Source organism: Mytilus galloprovincialis, chromosome 8 (assembly GCF_965363235.1).
Source record: "Mytilus galloprovincialis chromosome 8, xbMytGall1.hap1.1, whole genome shotgun sequence".
Lineage (NCBI taxonomy): Eukaryota > Metazoa > Mollusca > Bivalvia > Mytilida > Mytilidae > Mytilus > Mytilus galloprovincialis.
Genome location: NC_134845.1, coordinates 35,038,018 through 35,054,448, shown reverse-complemented (window position 1 = coordinate 35,054,448; position 16,431 = coordinate 35,038,018). Strand labels below are relative to the sequence as shown.

General features: G+C 33.4%; 1 protein-coding gene across 1 annotated transcript in view; it reads left to right on the top strand.

The window, feature by feature from the left end:
• Window positions 1-13,621, top strand: part of LOC143085658 (arginine--tRNA ligase, cytoplasmic-like) — a 120,364-nt gene extending 106,743 nt beyond the window's left edge. The window contains exon 15 of the mRNA XM_076262142.1: window positions 13,398-13,621. Coding sequence (XP_076118257.1) covers window positions 13,398-13,507 — 110 coding nt within the window. The 3' untranslated portion in view covers window positions 13,508-13,621. The remainder of the gene's footprint in view (window positions 1-13,397) is intronic.
• The last annotated feature ends 2,810 nt before the right edge of the window (window positions 13,622-16,431 follow it).

Sequence of the window (16,431 nt, the reverse complement as noted above, 5' to 3'; positions counted from 1 at the left end):
ATTCATTTATAATTTCACCACTGTGGGTTTTTTTCTAAGACAACTTTGGACTGCAAATAATGTATGACAGTAAGGTTAACTCCGTCCTACGATAATTTGATACACCCTTCACAGACGTCATGATTATTTGGGCTCAGCATAAGTGACATCATCAACAACTGAATCCTATATCAAAATATCCAAATTTGCCCATTTATAGAACAAAAGTTAAGTGATATTTGAAATTGCTGTGGGACATTAATAAATGATTATTTCATCAAAAATAACTTTCTGAGGTTAGTAGGATTCTCTGTAGTGTATTTCCCTATTAACTCTTTGGATTGAGAAATGTCGTGTTATGCGTAGTTACCTAATTTGTTTTTATAGCTGATTCATTTATAATTAGGGCCCCGCAAAAGGTGGGTCGCCCTATAGTGATCAGTCTGTCCGTCCGTCCATCCGTCCGTCCGTCCTTAACACTTTGTGTCCGCTCCATATCTAGAGAACCGTTATGATTTCATACTTTATACTTTACATGTGTATTAACCACCACCAGAGGGTGTGTCATGATGTATGTACAACTTCCTAGGTCAAAGGTCAAGGTCAAAAAACTTTGGTTTCAGTTGACAACCCTGTGTCCTGTGGTGAAGATCGTGTCCGCTCTATATCTTGAGAACCGTTATGATTTCAAAGTTTATACTTGACATGTATATGAACCAACACCAGAGGGTGTGTCATAATTTATAAACGACTGCCTAGGGCAAAGTTCAAGGTCAAAAACTTTGGTTTCAGTTGACAACCCCATGTCCTATGGTAAAGATTGTGTCCGCTCTATATCTTGAGAACCGTTATCATTTTAAAGTTTATACCTGAAATGTATATAAACCAATATCAGAGGGTATGTCATAATTTATGTACAACTTCCTAGGTCAAAGGTCAAGGTCAAAAACTTTGGTTTCAGTTGACAACCCCATGTCCTATGGTAAAGATCGTGTCCGCTCTATATCTTGAGAACCGTTATCATTTCAAAGTTTATACTTGACATGTATATAAACCAACACCAAAGGGTGTGTCATAATTTATGTGCAACTTCCTAGGTCAAAGGTCAAGGTCAAAAACTTTGGTTTCAGTTGACAACCCCATGTCCTATGGTAAAGATCGTGTCCGCTCTATATCTTGAGAACCGTTATCATTTCAAAGTTTATACTTGACATGTTTATAAACCAACACCAAAGGGTGTGTCATAATTTATTTACAACTTCCTAGGTCAAAGGTCAAGGTCAAAAACTTTGATTTCAGTTGACAAACCCATGTCCTATGGTAAAGATACAATTTTTTAATGCACATTATTCACAGCGGGGCCCACAGAGATGGCTCCCATCTCAATGATATCTAGTTTCACTAATGTGGGTTTTTTTTCTGAAGACAACTTAAGACTATAATTTGAATATGACATTGGGGTTGATTCTTTCCAGTAACAATTTAAAAGCCGCAACAGGCATCATGTTTATCTGGACTAGCATGAGTGACGTCATCATCTATACTACAATTTTCGTATTTGCCTGTTAATAAAACCAAATTTTATGGTTTTCAGAATTGCTTTGAGACACATAGTAAATAATTATTTCATCAAAATTCACTTTCTTAGGTTAGTGGGTTTCACAGTTGCAAATATCTCCTTCTACCGTTTTGGATTGAGAAATGTCATGTGATGTGTAGTTATATCTAATTTGCTTAATAGCTGATTCATTTATAGTTTCACTATTGTGGGTTTTTTTCAGAAGACAATTTTGAACTATAATTTGATTATGACATTGGCGTTGACTCCTTTCTGTAAAAATTTAAAAGCCTCAACCAGCATCATGATTATCTGGACTAGCATGAGTGACGTCATCATCTATACTACAAATTTCATATTTGCCTGTTTTATGTGTTTATAGAACAAACATTTTTTATGATTTTCAAAATTGCTGTGAGACGCATTATAAATAAATATTTCATCAAAAATAACTTTCTGAGGTTAGTGCTCAGTAGAATATTTCCTTTTTGGATTAGCCAATATCGTGTAATGCGTAGTTACTCAATTTGCTTAATAGGTGATTCATTTAGAAGATGTTCTATTTTCATGAAATGGGCTCACAAGGAGCATAGTACAATATATTGTTATATTTGTCAAGTGTTAAAATGTATAATAATCTTTTACATGCATGCTGTGCATTTAATAGTGCTTACCTAAATGAAAAATTGGGATGATATGCATTTAGAAAACATTGACATGATAATAAACCAAACTTTCCATAATTTTTATCCAAAAATTTTGAACTCCAGGAAATTGATGTTGAAAATATTTTTGTAATTAGGTTTGTTGAATATCATGTCATCACCGTCTTTATACCAAATCCATATTTTTCAAACATCTTTGTATCTGCTGACATAATTTACAAGTTATCGATGGAAAAACTTGAAATTGGATTAATAACTAATGTTACAAGATGCATGTGTTACCTATAGCACAAAACTCATTTTTCTTGCTTCCATAATACATGATAAATGACCTGTTTTAATATTGCATGTGTTTGAATATCAGTAAAGAATAATTTCCAATCGATCTTTTTACATTCAATTTATGAAATATAAAAACAACAGCTTTAAATACTGCATGATGAAACTAAGGGAAGTTGACTGAATTAACTATTAGTTATATAATCAGCTTATTTCTCTTTGATTCCTTTTAACTTTTATCTTCAATTGGTAAACATTTATATTTAGTTTACATAATTGTCATTTAATGCAGAACAAATTGGACATTTCTTAAGCTTGCTTGTCAAAAGAAATACAGTTAACCATGATCAGTTTTACTTTTGCTAATTTATTTGCTCATCAGATGAAGGTTTATTAATAATCATCTATTTCATAATATCTTTGCATTAGTTGTATGAGTTTATCTCATGACATTATGAATTGCTTGCCGGATAATTAAATCAGAGCAAAAATGCCTTTAAATCAGTTGATTAATACATGTAAGCTGTGTCAGAACCTTATGCATATCAATACATGTTATAAAAAAAGAAGATGTGGTATGATTGCCAATGAGACAACTCTCCACAAGATACCAAAATGACACAATTAATCTATTGTAGTCTGAATCTTTTTTTTTTTTAATTATTCCTTACTGATATTCAAACACATGCAATATTAAAACAGGTCTTTTATCATTTATTACAGAAGCAAGAAAAATGAGTTTTGTAATATATGTAACACATGGATCTTGCAACATTTGTTATTAATCCAATTTCAAGTTTTTCAACTGATAACTTGTTGGATAGAAATTAACCTTATCCAAATGAATATCAATACATGTAAATCTATTGTAGTCTAAATTTATTTTTTTTAAATTTCTAATGCAAAGTCTGTTACTGTTTAGAAATTAAGTTGATATAATAACCATATATATATATAAACCAGACCATTTTATTTCGTATTTAAATGTTCCAAAATCAATCAAATTTAAGTCTTATACATGTACATCTATACATGCACTTCCATTTCTATCCAACACAGCTCATGTATTAAAATCAACAGATAAAATATATCGATTTGTTGACCTCATTTGTTGATGATAAATGTAACAGTTGTTTTGACGATCGGTAAAATGATGCCATATTGTATTTATCTTACGAGTTAAGACTGTCTGTGGTCATTCCTGTCAAAAGGATTTGTTTCCATTAAAGTACACTTACCATTATGAGTACGACAGATTTTGAGAGGTTTCATAATGGAATATTTCAGAAAATATCCCTTTAATGGTAACAATTAGATTTGTACTGTCTGCGGTGTAATCAGGTTACAACTACATGTCCCTAAGCAACATTTGTTTTAAGTAAACTATTTCACAATTATTTTTTTAAACTTTATCTCAAGTCAGATGGAATATTTTCCTTCAACTTCTAAATATTTCCTATGAGCATTAGGGAGCTACCATTTGATTTGGGGGGGGGGGGGGGGGGGGGGGGGGGGGCTAGGATGAAATTTGAAAAAAATAGGCAGGACAGGAGTTTTGAGTAAAAAAAAAAGGCAGGATGAGACAATTGCCAAAAAAAAAAGTCAGCATGACAATTTAGGTAAAAAAAAGTCAGGATAAGCTAAAAAGACAAAACAAAGCAGGACCAAACAGAGTGAAAAATAAAAAGGCAGGACAGAGATTACAGCTAAAAAAAAATGCAGGACAAAATTTTTCATCCTAGCTCCCCCATAAAAATCAAATGGTAGCTCCCTTAATTGTTCTTTGCAGTTTAAAGATGTTGCATTCTAATAGCTGTTGTTCTAAATTTTCATGTTGTCTAGAAAAGAAGTGTCATATGGTAGTCCATTTAGGACCCCAAAAATATGTTTGAAAGGGATCATAAATTTCAATTCTTAACATCAGACAGTTCAATTTTAAATTTAAAACATGAATTTATTGCCCTTTAATGTAAAAATATGGTATTGCACAAGACTTCATGGAGGAATTCTGTGTTTACAATATAATGCAGATTTTGTCTTTCTTTGTAACATGGTTTTCTTTATTGTGATGACATAATCGGAAATTCAGTCGAAAGCAAGAAAATGTTGACGTCATAACAGAATTTCGACAAAAAAAGAACTTGAGATAAAAAATTTAATCATATACTCAAACCAACCTTGGAAAGTATGAATCAGCTAAGAAAAACGAAAACAGAAGATAAAATATCGAAACTCTTTAAGGTTCTATATTCTAATTGCTAATATTTTAGTAAAGAGATTTTCCTAGATAAAGACATTGACTTTATTACTTACATTGAAGTGAAGTGCATTTATTCAGGTCACAGTGGAAAATCTTTTGCTTGAAGCAGGTTTATAAGAAATAAAGACTCAAATTTGTTGTTATATAAATTAGATTTTTATACAGAATATGTAATTATAAAGCTGGTTCAGATTTAAGTATAAGCAGTCTTAGACTTTGACACATATTTTCCTTATTCTAAAGAAATATTGGATTAGACATAAAAATGTGATTGGCATGCTAAGAATTGTGACTAATTTACTGTAAAGTTTACAACCCTGTAGACAAATTTCTGTTACAATAGTGTGGGTCAATCAATATTTCATCACTGGTCAACACTTCAGTTTTCATTTAATAACATTTTTTCTAGATGACAAATCTGTATCAATTTTGTACTCAATAATCCTGGAAACAAAACAAAGACTGGCTTGTATTTCAGTGATGCTTGACCCATTTGCTCGTTTTAAACAATAAGTCTGAGCTATTGTCATCCCATTTTGACCTCCTTGTCAAATAACTTCTGGAAAACAATTGTACCAGTCATAAACAAACATGGCTTCAATCTCCGTTTGACTGTTGTATGTCATGATTGTATCCTGAACACCAATAACATTGCCTGCTGCCATTATTAAAAATTGAACATCAGGAATAAAACACAGATACATATTTTTTTAAGATAGTTGAATTTTTTATCTATTTTAAAGTATTATCAATTTATGGAGTTGTTTGCCCCTTGTAATTTTGAAAAAAAGCCTACAAGATTGCAATGATATTAGAGATAGCATTATTTATCGCTATGTTTTGCATTTTTCCTTTGATCTTATTTAGGTCACCTGGCCCGAAGGGCCAAGTGAGCTTTTCCCATCACTTGGCGTCCGGCGTCCGTCGTCGTCGTCCGTCGTCGTTAACTTTTACAAAAATCTTCTCCTCTGAAACTACTGGGCCAAATTAAACCAAACTTGGCCACAATCATCATTGGGGTATCTAGTTTAAAAAATGTGTGGCGTGACCCGGCCAACCAACCAAGATGGCCGCCATGGCTAAAAATAGAACATGGGGTAAAATGCAGTTTTTGGCTTATAACTCAAAAACCAAAGCATTTAGAGCAAATCTGACATGGGGTTAAATTGTTTATCAGGTCAAGATCTATCTGCCCTCAAATTTTCAGATGAATCCGACAACCCGTTATTGGGTTGCTGCCCCTGAACTGGTAATTTTAGGGAATTTTTGCTGTTTTTGGCTATTATCTTGAATGTTATTATAGACAGAGATAAACTGTAAACAGCAATAATGTTCAGCAAAGTACGATTTACAAATAAGTCAACATGACCAAAATGGTCAGTTGACCCCTTTAGGAGTTATTGACCTTTATAGTCAATTTTTAACCATTTTTCGTAAATCTTAGTAATCTTTTACAAAAATCTTCTCCTCTGAAACTACTGGGCCAAATTAATCCAAACTTGGCCACAATCATCTTTGGGATATCTAGTTTAAAAAATGTGTGGTGTGACCCGGCCAATCAACCAAGATGGCCGCCATGGCTAAAAATAGAACATAGGGGTAAAATGCAGTTTTTGGCTTATAACTCAAAAACCAAAGCATTTAGAGCAAATATGACATGCGGTAAAAGTGTTTATCAGGTCAAGATCTATCTGTCCTGAAATTTTCAGATGAATCGGACAACCTGTTGTAGGGTTGCTGCCCCTGAATTGGTAATTTTAAGGAAATTTTGCTGTTTTTGCTTATTATCTTGAATATTATTATAGATAGAGATAAACTGTAAACAGCAATAATGTTCAGCAAAGTAAGATTTACAAATAAGTCAGCATGACCAAAATGGTCAGTTGACCCCTGAAGGAGTTATTGCCCTTTATAGTCAATTTTTAACCATTTTTTCGTAAATCTTAGTAATCTTTTACAAAAATCTTCTTCTCTGAAACTACTGGACCAAATTAAACTAAACTTTGCCACAATCATCATTGGGGTAATTTGTTTAAAAAATGTGTAGCGTGACCTGGCCAATCAACCAAAATGGCTGCCACGGCTAATAATAGAACATAGGGGTAAAATGCAGTTTTTGGCTTATAACTCAAAAACCGAAGCATTAAGAGAAAATCTGACAGGGTTTAATTGTTTATCAGGTCAAGATCTATCTGCCCTGATGTTTTCACATGGATCAGACAACCCGTTGTTAGGTTACTGTCCTGAATTGGTAATTTTAAGGAAATTTTGCCGTTTTTAGCTCACCTGGCCAAAAAGGCCATGTGAGCTTTTCTCATCACTTGGCGTCCGTCTTCGTCGTCGTCGTCGTCGTCTGTTGTCGTTAACAATTTTTCAAACATCTTCTCCTCTGAAACTACTGAATGGATTTGAATGAAACTTAAAATGATTGTTCCTTAGATTATCCTGCACAAAGTGTGTGCTTCGATTTTTGATCCGTCAAAAAACATGGCCGCCATTACTTAAAATAGAACATAGGGGTCAAATGCAGTTTTTGTCGAGCCTGCAACTTTTGTTGCAGAAAGCTCGACATAGGGATAGTGATCCGGCGGCGGCGGCGGCGGCGGCGGCGGCGGTGTTAGCTAACTTCTTAAAAGCTTTATATTTTAGAAGGTGGAAGACCTGGATGCTTCATACTTTGTATATAGATGCCTCATGTTACGAAGTTTCCGTCAGTCACATGTCCAATGTCCTTGACCTCATTTTCATGGTTCAGTGACCACTTGAAAAAAAAGTTCAGATTTTTTGTAATGTTGAATTCTCTCTTATTATAAGTAATAGGATAACTATATTTGATATGTGCGTACCTTGCAAGGTCCTCATGTCTGTCAGACAGTTTTCACTTGACCTCGACCTCATTTCATGGATCAGTGAACAAGGTTAAGTTTTGGTGGTCAAGTCCGTATCTCAGACACTATAAGCAATAGGGCTTGTATATTCGGTGTATGGAAGGACTGTAAGGTGTACATGTCCAACTGGCAGGTGTCATCTGACCTTGACCTCATTTTCATGGTTCAGTGGTTATAGTTAAATTTTTGTGTTTTGGTCTGTTTTTTTCATACTATATGCAATAGGTCTACTGTATTTGTTGTATGGAATGATTGTAAGGTGTACATGTCTAGCGGGCAGATGTCATGTGACCTTGACCTCATTTTCATGGTTCAGTGGTTATAGTTAAATTTTTGTGTTTTGGTCTGTTTTTTTCATACTATATGCAATAGGTCTACTATATTTGTTGTATGGAATGATTGTAAGGTGTACATGTCTAGCGGGCAGATTTCATGTGACCTTGACCTCATTTTCATGGTTCAGTGGTCAAAGTTAAGTTTTTGAGTTTTGGTCTATTTATCTAATACTATATGCCATAGGTCAACTATATTTTGTGTATGGAAATATTTTATGATCTTTATGTCAGTAGCGCAGGTTTCTTTTGACCATGACCTCATTTTCACGGTTCATTGCACAGTGTTAATTTTTTGTGTTTTGGTCTATTTTTCTTAAACTATAAGTAATAGGTCAACTATATATGTTGTATAGAAGCATTGTTAGCTGTACATGTCTGCCTGGCATGGTTCATCTGACCTTGACCTCATTTTCATGGTTCATTGGTCTGTGTTTAGTTATCTTGGTTAATGTTAAGTTTATGAGACAGTTGTAATAAAGCTTTATACTTAGGACTATCAACATAATATCAATGATTAGTATAGAAGGCGAGACATTTCAGCATGTGCACTCTTGTTGGCTTATATCTCAAAAACGGAAGCATTTAGAGCAAATCTGACATGGGGTAAAAATGTTCATTAGGTCAAGATCTATCAGCCCAGAAATTTTCAGATGAATCAAACAAACCATTGTTGGGTTGCTGCCACTTAATTGGTAATTTTAAGGAAATTTTGCAGTTTTTGGTCATTATCTTGAATATTATTATAGATGAAGATAAACTGTAAACAGCAAAAATGATCAGCAAAGTAAGATCTACAAATAGGTTAATATGACCAAAATTGTCAATTGACCCCTTAAGGGGTAAATGTCCTTTAATGACAATTTTTCACAATTTGTTCATCATATTTGCTAACTTTAAAAAATCTTCTCCTCTGAAACTACTGAATGGATTTGGATGAAACTTAGCATGATAGTTCCTTAGATTATCCTGCACAAAGTGTGTGCTTCGATTTTTGATCCGTCAAAAAACATGGCCGCCCTTACTTTAAATAGAACATAGGGGTCAAATGCAGTTTTTGGCTTATATCTCAAAAACGAAAGCATTTAGAGCAAATCTGACATGGGGGTAAAAATTTACATTAGGTCAAGATCTATCAGCCCTGAAATTTTCAGACGAATCAAACAAACCATTGTTGGGTTGCTGCCACTTAATTGGTAATTTTAAGGAAATTTTGCAGTTTTTGGTCATTATCTTGAATATCATTATAGATAAAGATAAACTGTAAACAGCAAAAATGATCAGCAAAGTAAGATCTACAAATAGGTTAATGTGACCAAAATTGTCAATTGACCCCTTAAGGGGTAAATGTCCTTTAATGACAATTTTTCACAATTTGTTCATCATATTTGCTAACTTTAAAAAATCTTCTCCTCTGAAACTACTGAATGGATTTGGATGAAACTTAGCATGATAGTTCCTTAGATTATCCTGCACAAAGTGTGTGCTTCGATTTTTGATCCGTCAAAAAACATGGCCGCCCTTACTTTAAATAGAACATAGGGGTCAAATGACGAAGACTGGTGACCAACACTCAGTAGATGACAGAGAGGAGGAGTCTGCCCTCATTTATAAAAACAGAAAAACAAATGCCCCTTGTGGGAATACTATTGAAAATGAGCCTGAGGAGTCTGTCCTCCCTAAAAAACAGAAAAACTGAGCATGCCCCTTATGGGAAAACTGAGCAGATTGTACATTTCACCTCTTGTACTTTTTTTCAATTTTTTTTAATACTTTATGCATTAGGTCAACTATATTTGGTGTATGAAAATATTTTATGATCTATATGTCGGTTACGCAGGTTTTATTTGAACTTGACCTCATTTTCACAGTCCATTGCTAAGTTTTAAGTGTTTGTGTTTTGGTCTCATTTTCTTTATTTATAAACAGTAAGTCATATATATTTGTAATATTGAAGAATTGTTAGCTGTACATGTTTGCCTGGCATGGTTCAATATGTTCAATAAGGCATTGTTTACCAGGTGAGCGATTCAGGCTCTTGAGAGCCTCTTGTTTGTTATTATCTTGAATATTATTATAGATAGAGATAAACTGTATACAGCAATAACGTTCAGCAAAATAAGATCTACAAATAAGTTTACATGACCAAAATAGTCAATTGACCCCTTAAGGAGTTATTGCCCTTTATAGTTAATTTTTAACATTTTTCATAAATTTTTGTAAATTTGTAGAAAATATTTTCCACTGTAATTACTGGGCCAAGTTCATTATAGACAGAGATAATTGTAGCAACAAGACTGTTCAGTAAAGTAAGATCTACAAACACATCACTATCACCAAAACACAATTATGTCATGAATTTATCCGTGTCCATTATTTAATATGCACAAGACCAAGGTGAGCGACACAGGCTCTTTAGAGCCTCTAGTTCGTAAATCTTAGTTATCTTTTACAAAAATCTTCTCCTCTGAAACTACTGGGCCAAGTTCATTATAGATAGAGATAATTGTAAGCAGCAAGAATGTTCAGTAAAGTAAGATGTACAAACACATCACCATCACCAAAACACAATTTTGTCATGAATCCATCTGTGTCCTTTGTTTAATATTCACATAGACCAAGGTGAGCGACACAGGCTCTTTAGAGCCTCTAGTTTGTGATAATTATTCATATCATGCTACTCGCTTGAGATGGAAAATTATCGCTAGAAACTAAGCAGGCATATGGCGTTGCTAACGAAATTGACATGAAATTGACACGTCGTCATAGCTAAAATAGCAATAAACAGATTATCATTGGTCATCTCAACTCGATTGCCTTTCTTGCTTTCGCTGTCATGGTTCAATCGAGAAAATCAATCTCGTTGAGTTGATCAACGATAATCTATAAATCTTGTACGATTATAAATTTAACCAAAAAGAACATATTGTGAGAATATTATTTTTTAATGAATGTACTTGATTGGTTGGTTAGTGTTTGCTTTACGCAGCCTCAGTGCAAAAAGGCTATTACACGTGAGAGCTAATTCTAATAAAATACGATTTAAGGTATTTTTTAAAAATCAGACTCAAATTTGCTTGAAAGTGATGGTCAGTTTTTGGCTGGTCTGGAATGAAAATTGCAAGGAAGCGAGACATAGGAATTGCTTTTTCATTGACAGTAACAATTGTTTATTTTCTGTTTATGTTAGTTTTATAGGATTTACTTGTGATATATAATATAAAGGACAATGAACGATAAGGTCTGTTTTTGGCCCTCCTATTTTCTCATTTTTCCAGTTTTGTTTTGGAAAGCTACTTATTACGTTTAAATATTCCCTTAGGTTCAAAGTTTGTTTAGATAAACTTCTATATCATTAATTTCAGAAAATGGGTGTTGTGAGGGGGATAAAAGGGTAGCAAAAACATCAAAAGAAGGAAAAATTATGATTTTTGGTCATAATGTTTCTTAAAATTTAATAGGGTGCACCTATGTGACCCGCAGAAAATAACGATGATTTAGACAGCAAAAACAGTGCTCAACACATTGTTATAAAAAAAATCCTGGCTCACGTTGGTGCAGGCATTTAAAATTTAGTTGTACGAAACACCTGCAAAGTGAATAATAGTTACAATATTTGAATATTAACAGAAAGTTTATCCCTCTCGACCTCACCCAGTTGCTAAAATTAGTGGTTTTGAAGTTCATCCAAACAAACTTCAAGAATCAGGGAATATTTTAACATTAGAAGTAGCTTTCCAAAACAGAATTTGAAATGAGAAAATAGGGGGTACTAAAACAGGCCTTATCGTACCTTGTCCTTTGCATTAGGTACTATCAATACATATTAGTTTGACAACTATTTTGAAGCCCAGCCCCCCTAGGACATAATTCAGTGACTTTAAATTAATTAGCAATTTTCAATGTTAAGTTTAAGTTTGATAAGAACTACTTGTAATAGATCATTGATATGTAATATCAAGTTGCATTAATAACAATGTATATCTGTTTGATGACTACTTTAGAGCCCTTCCTCTTAGGACATGGTCCAGAGACTGAATCAATTAAAAATTTTCTATGTTATGCTTTTTGCTTAAAGTCGGTTCATTCATAACTACTGGCGACAGATCAATGATATTTTGTATAAAGTTGCATTCACTATCTGTGTATGATTTTGAAGCCCTACCCCCTAAGACATGGTGTAGTGGCTGAATAAATTACCAATTTTCAATGTTAAGTTTAAATTTATTTCCGATGAATATTGTCAAGCTCCATTATTTTTGGTATCAAGGCTTAAGGTGGTACGTATCTTTGCCTGAATGAACATCCATAAAGCAGACAAAGCTGTCAATTTATTGGCATATTTGCCAACACTCATTCAAAGTTTTATTATTAGATCCTGATATAGATAAAAACATACCATACATCATATTTGGAATATATCCCATTTACATGCAGTAAATTAGGCGCCATCATTCTAGTCAAGCATGCTCCTATGACTTTAATTTAAATGTTGAGTATTATTTTTTTAAATATAGTCATTAAAAATACTGATTCTAGATTAATAACATTTTGTTATAATGCTGTTGAATTATTGAAATGTTTAGTATTTTCTACTGAAACATGTTTTTAAAAGTACTTTGTAATTTCATTTCATTAAAATCTGAACAGATGTCCCTCATTTGCAAGGATATTCGAAGGTCATCATACTCTTGAATTTACAGTAAATTGTTTGTTGAATGTTAACTTTTAATATTTAATCTTTAAAAGTACATATGTACTTTAAAATTTATAGACTGGGTACATGAAGGCTGCAACATGTGACAGTCATCAAATTGCTGCTTTTAATTTACCACCAAATTGGACATGTCTCTGTGTCATTGAATGTTTTATTATAGTCTTTATGTTGACATGGTTTAAGATAATTACTACTGAGAATGGCTGAAATTTTTATGCCCCATTTATGGGCATTATGTTTTCTGGTCTGTGCGTCCGTTCGTCCGTCCATCCGTCTGTTCGTTCGTTCGTCCGTTCGTCCGTCTGTCCCGCTTCAGGTTAAAGTTTTTGGTCGAGGTAGTTTTTGATGAAGTTGAAGTCTAATCAACTTGAAACTTAGTATATATGTTCTGTATGATATGATCTTTCTAATTTTAATTCCAAATTAGAGATTTAACCCCATGTTCACGGTCCACTGAACATAGAAAATGATAGTGCGGATGGGGCATCCGTGTACTGGGGACACATTCTTGTTTTTTTTATATTTTGACATGTACTGTTCAAATTTATAGTCATTTATAATTAAATGAGATGCAGGGTATACTGTATAAGACAGCAACTCAGCAACACAAAATTACAAAATATTCCATCTAGGAACGCTTAACCTTTGTTTCATTAATATCACATTTTATAGGTTTACATGCTACATTTGTGTTACTAAATTTTATATTTCTTTTGCAGGTAAAATAGTGAATGTAAACATGAATCGTCTACTGTTGTGTGAAGCTACCGCTAATGTTATTGCTGCAGGTTTCCACTTACTTGGAATTGAACCTCTAGAAAGGATGTAACTCCTGTACAGAATAAAACATTTTTTAACAGTGGAAAAATTATCAACTTATTAAAATTTACTTGTCAAAATGTGCAGTTAAGCATGACATATCAGTAAAATGTGCTTGCATTTGCTTAAGACTTTGTTTTATTTTAGTTTGAACATGTCGGTATACTATTTATGGTCTTGGTTGAGTTGTCAGTTATCCTTCAGAACAAATGTTTATTTTAGTTTGAATATGTCCGTATACTATTTATGGTCTTGGTTGAGTTGTCATCTTTTCAATGATTGAAAAAAGAAATGGCAGCCATGTAGTTTAGAGGAATAATAAACAACTGAAGAAGGCCAATGGCTGAAACGTCTTGAACAATTGGTTTATTTATACAATTATAAAAGGTATGTTCCCTATTGGAATTTTGAAAACAAGGATTGTCAGTTATCCTTCAGAACAAATGTTTATTTTCATTGATTGATTGTTGTGCGTAACTATTTGAGATATCGAAGCTGTCAGGAAGTGCATGGAGAGAACCACAACATTCAACAGGAAACTGGCAATGCTAGTCAATGCTAGTCAATTAATATTGGAATCGGACACTCCTGTCTTTTGTTAAGTTCAAACCCTCAACCTCATTGTTGACAGGCTAGTGATACAGTAAAAGATTTACTTATACATGTACCACTTATTTAAATTCATGCTTTGTTCTGTAAGTCATCTTTAACCTTGTTCATAAAAAAAAGTTTAAAAGACTAATATGAGACATATTAACATGATAAAAGTGAGAATTTAAGCTAGCTATAAAAACAGGTTCAATCCACCATTTTCAAGTTTCAATATAAAGAAATGCCTGTACCAAGTCTGGAATATGACAGTTGTTTTCCATTCAATTGTTGTGTTCAAAGTTTTAATTTTGCTATTTGATTAGGGTTTTTTTTTTTTGAGTTTTTAATTTGGTGTTTGTTGTCTTTGTTATTTTACTTTTTCTCAGAGAGTGGATTCATTATATTCGTTGGATACCAATTTTTGGGAGGACAGGTGAACCACAAATTCAAATGTTCAACAAATTACAAACTTTCTATAGGCTTTGTATGCAAAGATTGGCAAAACCATGAAATCAAATATTCCCCCCTTTTTTTGGGACGATCAATGCATTTGAATGGGAGCATATAGTTGGAACACCCCCTTTACTCTGGGTTGGGAACCCCCCTTTTTAAAATGGCTGGATCCGCCACTGCATAGTTTTATATTATCTTAAATCACCTTGGTATCCAAAGTGCAATGGAATTATACTTCCTATCAACATTTCAAAGAGCAATTCATACATGATGTTTTCATTAACTACATGTATTTGGTGTTTATTGAAACAAATGATTACCCTGAACTCACTTACATTAATTCATCACAAAAGTGTAAATTGCTGTTGAAAACATTGGAAAGGGTAACTTCCTGAGATGATTATACCAACATAATAAATATTTTTTTCACCAAATTTATTGCATACAATATGAACATATAAATTATAACTATCATTTCTATTGAAAATACATAGGGAGAGCACAACCGTTTTTATGCCTAAACTCCATAAAGTGTTATTGCTGCCCCCAATTCCATCAGTGTATATGTGCACATGTATTCCAACACTTTTCCATAATGTTTTCATTTTGCCTAAATATAGATAAAGGTCAGTTTTGGTTAATTAGTATAAGATGATGATGTACAGATCAAGTGTGTGTACTGGGACTATTAGTATTATTTTTTTATACGACCACAAACAAAAATTTAAAAAATTTTGGTCATATATTGGTATCACGTTGGCGTCGTCGTCTGCGTCGTCGTCGTCGTCGTCCGAATACTTTCAGTTTTCGCACTCTAACTTTAGTAAAAGTGAATAAAAATCTATGAAATTTTAACACAAGGTTTATGACCACAAAAGGAAGGTTGGGATTGATTTTGGGAGTTTTGGTCCCAACATTTTAGGAATTAGGGGCCAAAAAGGGCCCAAATAAGCATTTTCTTGGTTTTCGCACTATAACTTTAGTAAAAGTAAATAGAAATCTATGAAATTTTGACACAAGGTTTATGACCACAAAAGGAAGGTTGGGAATGATTTTGGGAGTTTATAGTTCAAACAGTTTAGGAGTTAGGGGCCAAAAAAGGGCCCAAATAAGCATTATTCTTGGTTTTCGCACAATAACTTTAGTATAAGTGAATAGAAATCAATGAAATTTAAGCACAAGGTTTATGACCACTAAAGGAAGGTTGGGATAGATTTTGGGAGTTGAGGTCTGAACAGTTTAGGAATTAAGGGCCAAAAAGGGGCCCAAGTAAGCATTATTCTCGGTTTTCGCACCATAACTTTAGTAAAAGTGAATAAAAATCTATGAAATTTTAACACAAGGTTTATGACCACAAAAGGAAGGTTGGGATTGATTTTGGGAGTTTTGGTCCCAACATTTTAGGAATTAGGGGCCAAAAAGGGCCCAAATAAGCATTTTCTTGGTTTTCGCACTATAACTTTAGTAAAAGTAAATAGAAATCTATGAAATTTTGACACAAGGTTTATGACCACAAAAGGAAGGTTGGGAATGATTTTGGGAGTTTATAGTTCAAACAGTTTAGGAGTTAGGGGCCAAAAAAGGGCCCAAATAAGCATTATTCTTGGTTTTCGCACAATAACTTTAGTATAAGTGAATAGAAATCAATGAAATTTAAGCACAAGGTTTATGACCACTAAAGGAAGGTTGGGATAGATTTTGGGAGTTGAGGTCTGAACAGTTTAGGAATTAAGGGCCAAAAAGGGGCCCAAGTAAGCATTATTCTCGGTTTTCGCACCATAACTTTAGTATAAGTAGATAGAAATCTATGAAATTTAAACACAAGGTTTATGAACACTAAAGGAAGGTTGGGTTTGATTTTGGGCGTTTTGGTCCCAACAGTTTAGGAAT